This window comes from Phyllobates terribilis, unplaced genomic scaffold, assembly GCF_046119375.1.
Source record: "Phyllobates terribilis strain yellow unplaced genomic scaffold, ASM4611937v1 Scaffold_3__8_contigs__length_932513732, whole genome shotgun sequence".
Lineage (NCBI taxonomy): Eukaryota > Metazoa > Chordata > Amphibia > Anura > Dendrobatidae > Phyllobates > Phyllobates terribilis.
Genome location: NW_027362763.1, coordinates 61,743,612 through 61,756,069, shown reverse-complemented (window position 1 = coordinate 61,756,069; position 12,458 = coordinate 61,743,612). Strand labels below are relative to the sequence as shown.

The 12,458-nt window shown below is 40.5% G+C and overlaps 1 protein-coding gene across 1 annotated transcript in view; it reads right to left on the bottom strand.

Moving 5' to 3' along the window:
• LOC141258799 (aminopeptidase NAALADL1-like) overlaps positions 1-12,458 on the bottom strand; it is a 52,088-nt gene that overhangs the window by 26,678 nt on the left and 12,952 nt on the right. Inside the window, exons 5-8 of the mRNA XM_073673934.1 lie at positions 11,953-12,142; positions 11,309-11,402; positions 10,092-10,190; positions 1,722-1,807 (exon numbers count right to left, since the gene is read on the bottom strand). Of these exons, the coding sequence (XP_073530035.1) occupies positions 1,722-1,807; positions 10,092-10,190; positions 11,309-11,402; positions 11,953-12,142 (469 nt within the window). The remainder of the gene's footprint in view (positions 1-1,721; positions 1,808-10,091; positions 10,191-11,308; positions 11,403-11,952; positions 12,143-12,458) is intronic.

Genomic DNA, 12,458 nt, shown 5'->3' with positions numbered 1-12,458 from the left:
CCCAATATGTCTAGGTTTTTTATTATTTTAGTGGTGAAAAAAAATATGAAGTTTGCAAAAAAAAAAACACAATTGGGGGGGGGGGTTGTGTTGCCATTTTCCGAGACCCATAATGTTTTTTATTTTTCGGCCGACGGAGCTGTGTGATGGCTTATGTATTGCGTGGCGAAGGCAAAGTTTTTATTGATACCATGTTGGGATAGATGTGACGTTTTGATCGCTGGTTACTGCATTTTTTGTGGAATTGCAGCGACCAAAAAACGTAATTACTTTTTTTGATTTACAGTATTTATCGTTTACCTATTGGTTTAATTATTTTTATATTTTGATAGATCGGACTTTTCTGAACTCGGTTATACCATGTGTATTTTTTTTATATCCTTAATTTTAATGAATGAAAACAGAGGTGATTTTTTTTATTTTTTTCATATTTTTTAAACCTTTTTTTCTGCTTTTCACATTTCTTAATAGTCCCCTTAGGGGACTTGAAGCTGCGATCAACTGATCGCTTGTGTTATGTACAGCGATACTATAGCTAGCTGCAAATAGTAAGAATCATGGTCTCCTGTGAAGGATGGCCACAGGCAGGGGTTTCAAAGGAGCTCCATAATGACAAGGATGGGGGGGGGGGTCTTTAGCAGACCCCTGGCTGTCATAGCAACCCATTGGCAACCCACCATCACGTCACTGGAGCTCTGATGGGCTCATGGAATGACGCGCCCTCCCTGCATGTGTTGAATGCCGCTCTCAGAGTTTGACAGCGGTATTTAACAGGTTAACAATTGCGGGCGGACCTGTTAGAGTCAGGTTCTGGCTGTAATACACAGCCATCACCTGCCGGGTACGATGTGGGCTCAACCTGTGAGCCCGCTCCATACATCTGCTTCCGACATGTCATGAAGGGGTTAAAGGGAACCTAATAGCAGTTTTTTAGACCAACATATGAAACATTGATTATGTCTATACCTTCATTTTATAAAGTCCATTTCTCAGTTTTCCATTGTCGAAGGTTTAAGCTTTATGCAAATGAGCTCGCAAGTGCAGGGGGTTTGGCATGCACTTAGAGTGAAGGAGGCCCAAGGACTGTTTCTCCTCCTGCCAGTGGTGTCCTATCAGCGACTGACCAGTCACTCTTCTCTATGATCTGTTCCTCCAACTGAGATCTCGTACAGGTGCCATCACTCCTGGTGGCAGCGCAAGCACAGACCGATAGTCCAATGCTCCCGACATCATCAGAAACTTTCTGCGGATGTGCCGCCCCCGGGAATGATGCCACTTATGCGAGATCTCAACCAAGGTAGCAGGTGAGAAGAGTGACCTGTCAGTTACTGACAGGAGGCCGGTAGTGGGAGGAGAAAGAGGGATAGAGGTCGGAGAACTGTAAGTGCTGGCCAAACCCCCTGCACTTGTAAGCTCATATGCGAATGAATTTCTAGAAAACGGAGAAATGGACTTTATAATACAAAGCTATGGACACAATCGTCATTTCAGATGCTTTTCATACATGTTGGTTTAGGGTCTAAAGATCTGCTGATCTTGCAAAGTCTAATATTTTGGAGTCATTTGTTTGATTTTATTGTTTATCTACGTGTAGGACTTGTGGGAAAATCTGATAGTAGTTTTAAGTCAAATTTATATAGAAATGTTGAGAATTCACAAGGGGTCACAAACTTTCAAGCAGTAGAATGCATTCCCATTGATCCACATAGTGATGATCTCACCTGGCTCTACGGCCCCTCTGATGAGCCCCATCACATTTGCTGAAGATCGGATCGTCCGATTGTTGTAAACATTAACTTGGACTTCACTGAAATAGAAATTAAACTTATTGTGATGGCAGAATAATTCAGATCTTATAACAAGTTTTTACCTAACTGGACCGATGTACATAGCAGATGTCGCCCTCCATTTACCCCGCCTGGAAGTCCGGGGCTTTTTTTGCGTTATTGCAGCAACATGAAAAAAAAAATTCTGGTGTTTTGATCTTCTTCCTCTTTACAGCCTTTACCGATCGGAATAATTAATTTTAGATTTTGATAAATCTGATTTAACAATTTTTACATGTCTTTATTTTTTACTGGAAAAATGGGGGGGGGGGATTAAAATTCTTATGGTTTTATTATTTTTAAGCTTTTTTTTAAAACTTTTCATTTTCCTGCGATCAATTTAAATATATATATATATATATATATATATATATATATATATATATATATATATATACAGTACAGACCAAAAGTTTGGACACACCTTCTCATTTAGAGATTATTCTGTATTTTCATGACTTTGAAAATTGTACATTCACACTGAAGGCATCAAAACTATGAATTAACACATGTGGGATTATACACTTAACAAAAAAGTGTGAAACAACTGAAAATATGTCTTATATTCTAGGTTCTTCAAAGTAGCCACCTTTTGCTTTGATGACTGCTTTGCACACTCTTGGCATTCTCTTAATGAGCTTCAAGAGGTAGTCACCGGAAATGGTTTTCACTTCACAGGTGTGCCCTGTCAGGTTTAATAAGTGGGATTTCTTGCCTTATAAATGGGGTTGGTACCATCAGTTGTGTTGTGCAGAAGTCTGGTGGATACACAGCTGATAGTCCTACTGAATAGACTGTTAGAGTTTGTATTATGGCAAGAAAAAAGCAGCTAAGTAAAGAAAAAGGAGTGGCCATCATTACTTTAAGAAATGAAGGTCAGTCAGTCCGAAAAATTGGGCAAACTTTGAAAGTGTCCCTAAGTGCAGTTGCAAAAACCATCAAGCGCTACAAAGAAACTGGCTCACATGAGGACCGCCCCAGGAAAGGAAGACCAAGAGTCACCTCAGCTTCTGAGGATAAGTTTATCCGAGTCACCAGCCTCAGAAATCGCAGGTTAACAGCAGCTCAGATTAGAGATCAGGTCAATGCCACACAGACTTCTAGCAGCAGACACATCTCTACAACAACTGTTAAGAGGAGACTTTGTGCAGCTGGCCTTCATGGTAAAATAGCTGCTAGGAAACCACTGCTAAGGACAGGCAACAAGCAGAAGAGACTTGTTTGGGCTAAAGAACACAAGGAATGGACATTAGACCAGTGGAAATCTGTGCTTTGGTCTGATGAGTCCAAATTTGAGATCTTTGGTTCGTACCACCGTGTCTTTGTGTGACGCAGAAAAGGTGAACGGATGGACTCTACATGCCTGGTTTCCACCGTGAAGCATGGAGGAGGAGGTGTGATGGTGTGGGGGTGCTTTGCTGGTGACACTGTTGGGGATTTATTCAAAATTGAAGGCATACTGAACCAGCATGGCTACCACAGCATCTTGCAGCGGCATGCTATTCCATCCGGTTTCCGTTTAGTTGGACCATCATTTATTTTTCAACAGGACAATGACCCCAAATACACCTCCTGGCTGTGTAAGGGCTATTTGACCAAGAAGGAGAGTGATGGGGTGCTACGGCAGATGACCTGGCCTCCACAGTCACCAGACCTGAACCCAATCGAGATGGTTTGGGGTGAGCTGGACTGCAGAGTGAAGGCAAAAGGGCCAACAAGTGCTAAGCATCTCTGGGAACTCCTTCAAGATTGTTGGAAGACCATTTCCGGTGACTACCTCTTGAAGCTCATCAAGAGAATGCCAAGAGTGTGCAAAGCAGTCATCAAAGCAAAAGGTGGTTACTTTGAAGAACCTAGAATATAAGACATATTTTCAGTTGTTTCACACTTTTTTGTTAAGTATATAATTCCACATGTGTTAATTCATAGTTTTGATGCCTTCAGTGTGAATGTACAATTTTCATAGTCATGAAAATACAGAAAAATCTTTAAATGAGAAGGTGAGTCCAAACTTTTGGTCTGTACTCTATATATATATATACACACATTCAGTTAAAACCAGAAGTTTGCATACACTATATAAAAAGACACATCTGCATGTTTTTCTCAATATCTGACATGAAATCAGAATAAACCTTTCCCGTTTTAGATCAATTAGGATTACCATCATTTTTAATATTTGCCAAATGCTAGAATAATGAGAGAGAGTGAATGTTTTAAGGCATTTTTATTACTTACTGACTTACTGCAAAGTCAAAAGTTTACAAACACTAAGATTACTATGCCTTTAAGCAATTCTGGACTGCCCGTATGATGTCATGTGTTTGGAAGCTTCTGATAGGCAACATCTGAGTTAATTAGAGACACACCTGTGGATGTATTTTAATGCACACCTGAAACACACTGCTTCTTTGTGTAGCATCATGGGAAAGTCTAAAGAAATCAGCCAAGATATCAGCAAGAGAATTGTGAACTTGCACAAGTCTGGCTCATCCTTGGGTACAATTTCAAGATACCTGAAGGTGCCTCGTTCTTCTGTACAAATAATTATATGCAAGTACAAACAAGATGGGAATGTCCAGCCATCATACCGCCTAGGAAGGAGATGGGTTCTGTGTCCCAGAGATGAACATAATTTGGTCCGACATGTGCATATCAACCCAAGGACAAAAGAAAAAGACCTTGTGAAGATGATGGCGGAAGCTGGTAAGATTGTGTCAATATCTACAGTGAAATGAGTACTGTATCAACATGGTCTGAAAGGCCACTCTGCCAGGAAAAAGCCATTACTCCAAAAGAAACATAAAAACACAGATTAATGTTTTCAAATGCACACAGGAACACAGACTTTAATTATTGAAGACATGTCCTGTGGTCTGAAGAAACTAAAATTGAACTTTTTCAGCATAATGACCATTGTTACGTTTGGAGGAAAAAGGGAGAATCTTGGAAGCCTAGGAACACCATCCCAACTGTCAAACATGGGGGTGGCAACATCATGTTGTGGGTTTGTTTTGCTGCAGGAGGGACTGGTGCACTTCACAAAATAGATGGCATCATGAGAAAAGAAGATTATGTGGCAATACTGAAGCAACATCTCAAGACATTAGCCAGGAAGTTAAAGCATGGGCGGAAATGGGTCTTCCAAATGGACAATGGCCTGAAGCATACTGCCAAAACGGTAAAGTGGCTTAAGGATAACAAAGCCAATGTTTTGGAGTGGCCATCACAAAGCCCTGATCTCAATCCTATTGAAAATTTATGGGCAAAGCTGAAAATGCAGGCACGAGCAAGGCGACCTACACACCTTGATCAGTTACACCAGTTTTATCAGGAGGAATGGGCCCAAATTCCACCCAACTATTGTGAGATTGTGGAAGGAGATCCCAAACGTTTGACCCAAGTCATTCAGTTTAAATGCAATGGTACCAAATACTGAAGTAATAAAAATGCCTTAAAACATTCTCGCTCTCTCATTATTCTGGCATTTGGCAAATATTAAAAATTATGGTAATCCTAATTAACCTAAAACGGGAAAGGTTTATTCTGATTTCATGTCAGATATTGAGAAAAACATGCATGTGTGTCTTCTTATATAGTGTATGTAAACTTCTGGTTTCAACTGTATATATATATATATATATATATATATATATATATATATATAGTACAGACCAAAAGTTTGGACACACCTTCTCATTTAAAGATTTTTCTGTATTTTCATGACTATGAAAATTGTACATTCACACTGAAGGCATCAAAACTATGAATTAACACATGTGGAATTATATACTTAACAAAAAAAGTGTGAAACAACTGAAAATATGTCTTATATTCTAAGTTCTTCAAAGTAGCCACCTTTTGCTTTGATGACTGCTTTGCACACTCTTGGCATTCTCTTGATGAGCTTCAAGAGGTAGTCACCGGAAATGGTCTTCCAACAATCTTGAAGGAGTTCCCAGAGATGCTTAGCACTTGTTGGCCCTTTTGCCTTCACTCTGCGGTCCAGCTCACCCCAAACCATCTCGATTGGGTTCAGGTCTGGTGACTGTGGAGGCCAGGTCATCTGGTGTAGCACCCCATCACTCTCCTACTTGGTCAAATAGCCCTTACACAGCCTGGAGGTGTGTTTGGGGTCATTGTCCTGTTGAAAAATAAATGATGGTCCAACTAAACGCAAACCGGATGGAATAGCATGCCACTGCAAGATGCTGTGGTAGCCATGCTGGTTCAGTATGCCTTCAATTTTGAATAAATCCCCAACAGTGTCACCAGCAAAGCACCCCCACACCATCACACCTCCTCCTCCATGCTTCACGGTGGAAACCAGGCATGTAGAGTCCATCCGTTCACCTTTTCTGCGTCGCACAAAGACACGGTGGTACGAACCAAAGATCTCAAATTTGGACTCATCAGACCAAAGCACAGATTTCCACTGGTCTAATGTCCATTCCTTGTGTTCTTTAGCCCAAACAAGTCTCTTCTGCTTGTTGCCTGTCCTTAGCAGTGGTTTCCTAGCAGCTATTTTACCATGAAGGCCTGCTGCACAAAGTCTCCTCTTAACAGTTGTTGTAGAGATGTGTCTGCTGCTAGAACTCTGTGTGGCATTGACCTGGTCTCTAATCTGAGCTGCTGTTAACCTGCGATTTCTGAGGCTGGTACCTCGGATAAACTTATCCTCAGAAGCAGAGGTGACTCTTGGTCTTCCTTTCCTGGGGCGGTCCTCATGTGAGCCAGTTTCTTTGTAGCACTTGATGGTTTTTGCAACTGCACTTGAGGGCACTTTCAAAGTTTTCCCAATTTTTCAGATTGACTGACATTCATTTCTTAAAGTAATGATGGCCACTCGTTTTTCTTTACTTAGCTGTTTTTTCTTGCCATAATACAAATTCTAACAGTCTATTCAGTAGGACTATCAGCTGTATATCCACCTGACTTCTGCACAACACAACTGATGGTCCCAACCCCATTTATAAGGCAAGAAATCCCACTTATTAACCCTTTCGCAACCTTGGGTTTTGTCGTTTTTGCTTTTTCGTTTTTTGCTCCCCTTGTTCCCAGAGCCATAGCGTTTTTATTTTTTGGACAATATGGCCATGTGAGGGCTTATTTTTTTGCGGGACAAGTTGTACTTTTCAACGCCATTACTAGTTTTACCATATCGTGTACGGGAAAATGGGAAAAAAATTCCAAGTGCGGTAAAATTGCAAAAAAAGTGCAATACCACAGTTGTTTTTTTTTTTTTTTTTTTACCACGTTCACTGAATGCTAGGTTATTTTATATTTAAGTGGTGAAAAAAAATTCCAAAATTTGGTAAAAAAAAATAAAAAAAAATAGCGCCATTTTCCGAGACCTGTAGCGTCTCAATTTTTCGGGATCTGGGGCCGGGTGAGGGCTTATTTTTTGCGTGCCGGGCTGACGTTTTTATTGATAACATTTTGGGGTAGATCCGATGTTTTGATCGCCCGTTATTGCATTTTATTGCAATTTTGTGGTGACCAAAAAACGTAATTCTGGCGTTTAGAATTTTTTTCTCGTTACACCGTTTACCGATCGGATTAATTCTTTTTTTTGTATTGATAGATCGGGCGATTCTGAACGCGGCGATACCAAATATGTCTATGTAGGTTTTTTTTAAAATATTTTATATTGAATGGGGCGAAAGGGGGGTGATTTAAACTTTTAGAATTTTTTTATCTTTTTTATATTTTTAAAAACTTTTTTTTTCACTTACTGCATGCTTCAATAGTCTCCATAGGAGACTAGAAGCAGCAGTTGTCTGATCGGCTCTGCTACATACAGGGGACCAGCAGATCCCCTGCATGCAGCAGAAATGGTCCTGTGCTATGAGCGCCGACCACTAGGTGGCGCTCATAGTGACCAGATCATGACAACCACAGGCATCTGCTGCAGACCCTGGGTTGTCATGCCCACCCATCGGTAACCCACGATCACGTGACGGGGTCGCCGATGGGCGGGGCTTATGACGCGCAACCCGGAAGCGCGTGTTAAATGCCGCTGTCGGAGATTGACAGCGGCATTTAACATGTTAACAGCCGCGGGTGGATCGCGATTCCACCCGCGGCTGTTGCGGGCACATGTCAGCTGTAAGAATCAGCTGACATGTGCTCGGTTCAGTGAGGGCTCAGCGCAGCAGCCCTCACTGAACCGGGGGTACGCAAATGTGCGTACTAATACGGCATGGGCCGTAAAGGGGTTAAACCTGACAGGGCACACCTGTGAAGTGAAGACCATTTCCGGTGACTACCTCTTGAAGCTCATCAAGAGAATGCCAAGAGTGTGCAAAGCAGTCATCAAAGCAAAAGGTGGCTACTTTGAAGAACCTAGAATATAAGACATATTTTCAGTTGTTTCACACTTTTTTGTAAAGTATATAATTCCACATGTGTTAATTCATAGTTTTGATGCCTTCAGTGTGAATGTACAATTTTCAAAGTCATGAAAATACAGAAAAATCTTTAAATGAGAAGGTGTGTCCAAACTTTTGGTCTGTACTGTATATAGTAAAAATCAGTGTCTCTTATGACGCCCTGTAGCTGACATACTGGACTCCCCTGGTTACTGAATCAGATTAACACTTTGAAAAACAGTTAAAACTTGGCACGTGCTAAAGTTTGTTCACTTTTCTGTCTGATCATCCTGTGATATTCTCAGCTGTCCGCATACACCCCCCCCCAAAAAAATGCACAGTACTCTTAGACCCGCAAGTGAAGAACCTACTGAGTGTTCAGGTTTTCTCTTGATAGTTCAGCCATTTATTCTGCAGACTTGTCCCTCTTTCCAGTTCATTGTGATTGTTGTCTGCCATGTCCCCGATAAAGCAAAGCTGCAGCCTCAGGTCCTGATCGCTACTTCTAAAAGCCGGTTAGTTTACATCATACTTCATACACCGCAAGAGAAAATGCTTGCTTGAATCAGTGCCCATGCTGCTGTGATCACAGGACTTTACAAACACACATCACAGTTTTATTAAGTCATTGCAGATATTTGAACTGGATCTCTCCTCCATTGCTCTCTTACCATGTTCTGATGACTTATCATTAAAGAAAACCAGTATATCTCTCCCTTCAAAGCCCAATATCAAAATTAATTAAATGTAAAACATGCTCATAACCACAGCTATGATGCTACATTGAGCACCCATTTTTTAACTCCGGATTAGAGGCTTCAATTTAAATATAGAGAGGAAGAGAACTGTAACTCTATAGCGCCACCTATTGGAATCAGCGATCCTAAAAGTCAATATCGACTCTTTAACGAGCCTGGCAATATGACTTAGGATAAAACCAGAATAAAAATTTACAAACACTGTGTTTCGGGGTATTGCCCCTCATCAGTGCAAAGTATGAGATCTGATTTGGCTAAGTGAGAGGCTCTGGACTGGTGTCTAAGGGGTAACGTTTCTCCTAGTGGAGAGTGACAAGCCAAGAAGTGCATGTCAGAGTGAGGAGACTTATAATCCATGCATGCTCCTCTGGGAAATTAAATATGTATGCAAATTGTCTGTTCAGAGAGGAAGAGGATAGAACTCTAGCGCCACCTATTTGAAGCAGCGATCATAAAAGTCAATATCAGCTCTTTAGCGAGCCTTGCAATATGACTTAGGATAAAAGATAAACCAGAAACTTTGTACTGATGAGGGACAACACCCCTAAACACAGTGACTGAAAATTGATATTCTCGTTTGGTTTTTAACCTCAGTCATATTGCAAAACGCGTTAAAGCGCAGATAATGACTTTTAGGATCGCTGCTTCAAATAGGTGGCACTAGAGTTCTAGTCCTCTTTCTCTCTAAACAGATAATTTGATTATTTAATTTCCCAGTTGCCTATATGTCTCCTCACTCTCACATGCCAGGCTTGGCATGTCACTCTTCACAAGGAGAAATGTTACCCCTTAGACCCCAGGCTTGAATTTACACATTGATATGGATAAGTGGAGTTAGGAGGAAAGAAAAATTACACAACTTTATTACTGCCGAATTTTCTATTCCACGCGAATAAAGGAAAATGAACAAGAGAGGTCCAGATGGGAATTCCCAAAACTCAATTTCATGTTAGAGGGGTTTATCCTAAAATATTTACTCGTGGGGTTTGACATCCCTTTAATAAATTGTTTGCACATAACAAGGTACTGCACGCTCTATTAACGGACATGGGTGAAAATTTAAGTGTTCGCACACCTTAATTTTTCATTGAGGAAACGTATTTAGCCCATGAGAGAAAGACCACAATGTGCAATACCTGTTAATGAAATCACCTGGCCGAAAGCCAGGTCCTATGTTATAGTTACATCCAAGAGCTCCTTGCCAGGATTCTGGTGCAAGAGGTCCACCTAGTTCACTGTGGAAAGTATAATAAAAACACAATCAAGTACAGACCGGTGGGAGACCAGGCAAGGAAAGTGCTACGTAAGGCGGAGAATAGTGGGGTTTTCTTTCTTACATGCTTTGCAGCAGTAAGATCCACAGCAAAGTCATCACAATTTAGTGCATACTTGTAACAGAATTTTATTGCAGCCAATCCACTACGTGTAGACCTAAAACAATACTCAAAAATACCAAAAATATGGCTGAACTGACCACCCATAAAGCCAATGGAAGGTTCTTATTAATTTGAATTTGACGGATTCTTACCCTCCCCCCCAACACTTGCTTACGAAAAATTTCATGTTCTAACAATGGACAATACGCATTACGTCACCGTCTTGTAGCACTGGATCACTTTCCATCTCGCTGAGTTCTTCTGTAATCTCACAGAATAACGTGATCCCAGTGGCCACCCAATACGGGCACCATACTTGAAAAGCCAAAGTATACGTCAATCACTTGCAACAATCCAAACAGTAGCTGGCACTCACATCTTCTTAAAAAAATTGCTTTATTAATCCAGTAGTATAAAAGGCACAAAAAATGGTTGACCACCAAAGCCAGAAAATAAATATCCCACTCAACATGTTTCAGACCTTCATGGACCTTTGTCAAGCCTCATCCTTTGGCTTGACAAAGGACCATGTAGGCGTGAAACATGTTGCCTGGGAGCGCAGTGGATATTTATTTTCTTCCTTTTTAAATTTTTGCGCTGTTGTGTTCATCCATTTTTTGTGCCTTTTATACTACTGGATCAATAAAGTAATTTTTTTAAGAAGATGTGAGCGCTTGGTATTGTTTGGACCATTTCTGGTACTGGAGTTGGAGGTGGGCCGATTGCTCCTTTTTCACATTTTCTAACGTCACTCACTTCTTAGTGAATTAGAACAAAACAGAGTAGATAGCCCAATATGGAGGATTGGTGGCAAAGATAAGGAATGAAGGGATACAAGATTTTTTATTTTATATACACTTGTTATATATTACCGTATATATAATTTTTGTATATAATCTCTTCTGATTGGCTATTTTATATAGTGTATCGTACATGGCTACACAATAGTCTTATGATGTCCTATTTTATGGTATTACCATATCAAGGTCCGGGCATTGTCAAAACCAATTGGCTGTGCCGGTATATGGGAAATGCCTCTTATCTCAGACTCTGGAATCCTGTAAGTAAATTCTGAGAAATACATATAATAGGAAGAATAAGAAAAAGCCAGGCATTATGGCAGAAAAAAAAGTATTCATACAATATAATTGGGTGCTTAAGAGAGGCCCTGTCGTCAGATCACAAGTGTCCAGTTTGTGATCTTACTTTATTCCCGCTGATCCCGATTATTGCCGTTTTTTTTTTTTTTTTTTAAATCCGCCATATGGATCCAGAGATATGGACCTTTGCATTTAGTGCAAATTTTTGGGATCTTTACCAAGGGGGCGGTGCACACAGGATAAGAAGGCAGAGCAGCCTGAAGACCCACCCACGAGGAGAATCCTGTGTGCACCATCCCCTTGGTAATGACCATAAGAATTAGCACTAAATAAAAAGGTCCATGTCTCTTGAACCGTAAAATAAAATAAAAAGCGAAATACTCAGAGGGGCGACAGCGGAAATAAAATATAAATATGAGCAATAACTGGAGACTTTGGATTCGGCACCAGGTCTTCTTTAAGAAGAGAATACAGTCACTGGTTTCCTTAGGGAGAGCACAACTTCATTGCCTTGGCTATACCTTTAGCTGGATAGTAGGGAGTGAGTTGGTCTCCAAAGTTTTCCTTGAATGAACCCCGTTCTACACCAGATGGAGGCATATACCATGAATGGGGATAGGTTTCATCAGGATTAGACGTGCCATCATTTATATCTTTGGGATCAGTGTAAATGATTACTCCAATAACTCCAAATTTGGCAGCATTTATTGCCTGAAAATCCATAAAAAAATCACTTAAGATTTATAGAATATGATTCACATTTCCAACCCCATCCATATTAGTAAAAGAGATTCATTTTCCTGTGGGAGGAATCCTCACAAAGACAAACATTCTGCTTGAATAAGCGCTGATGCTGCTGTAATCACAGGACTTTATCATCTATAATTCCCATATAGACAGCTAGTCGCTGAATATTTTGGTAATTTTAGCTCTCCCAATCTTTATTTCTCTTTCTCCTCCGACAGAATTGAATAGCTACAGTAACTCAATTTCCTTCTTAGTATGTCCTATATGGATAATAATGGAG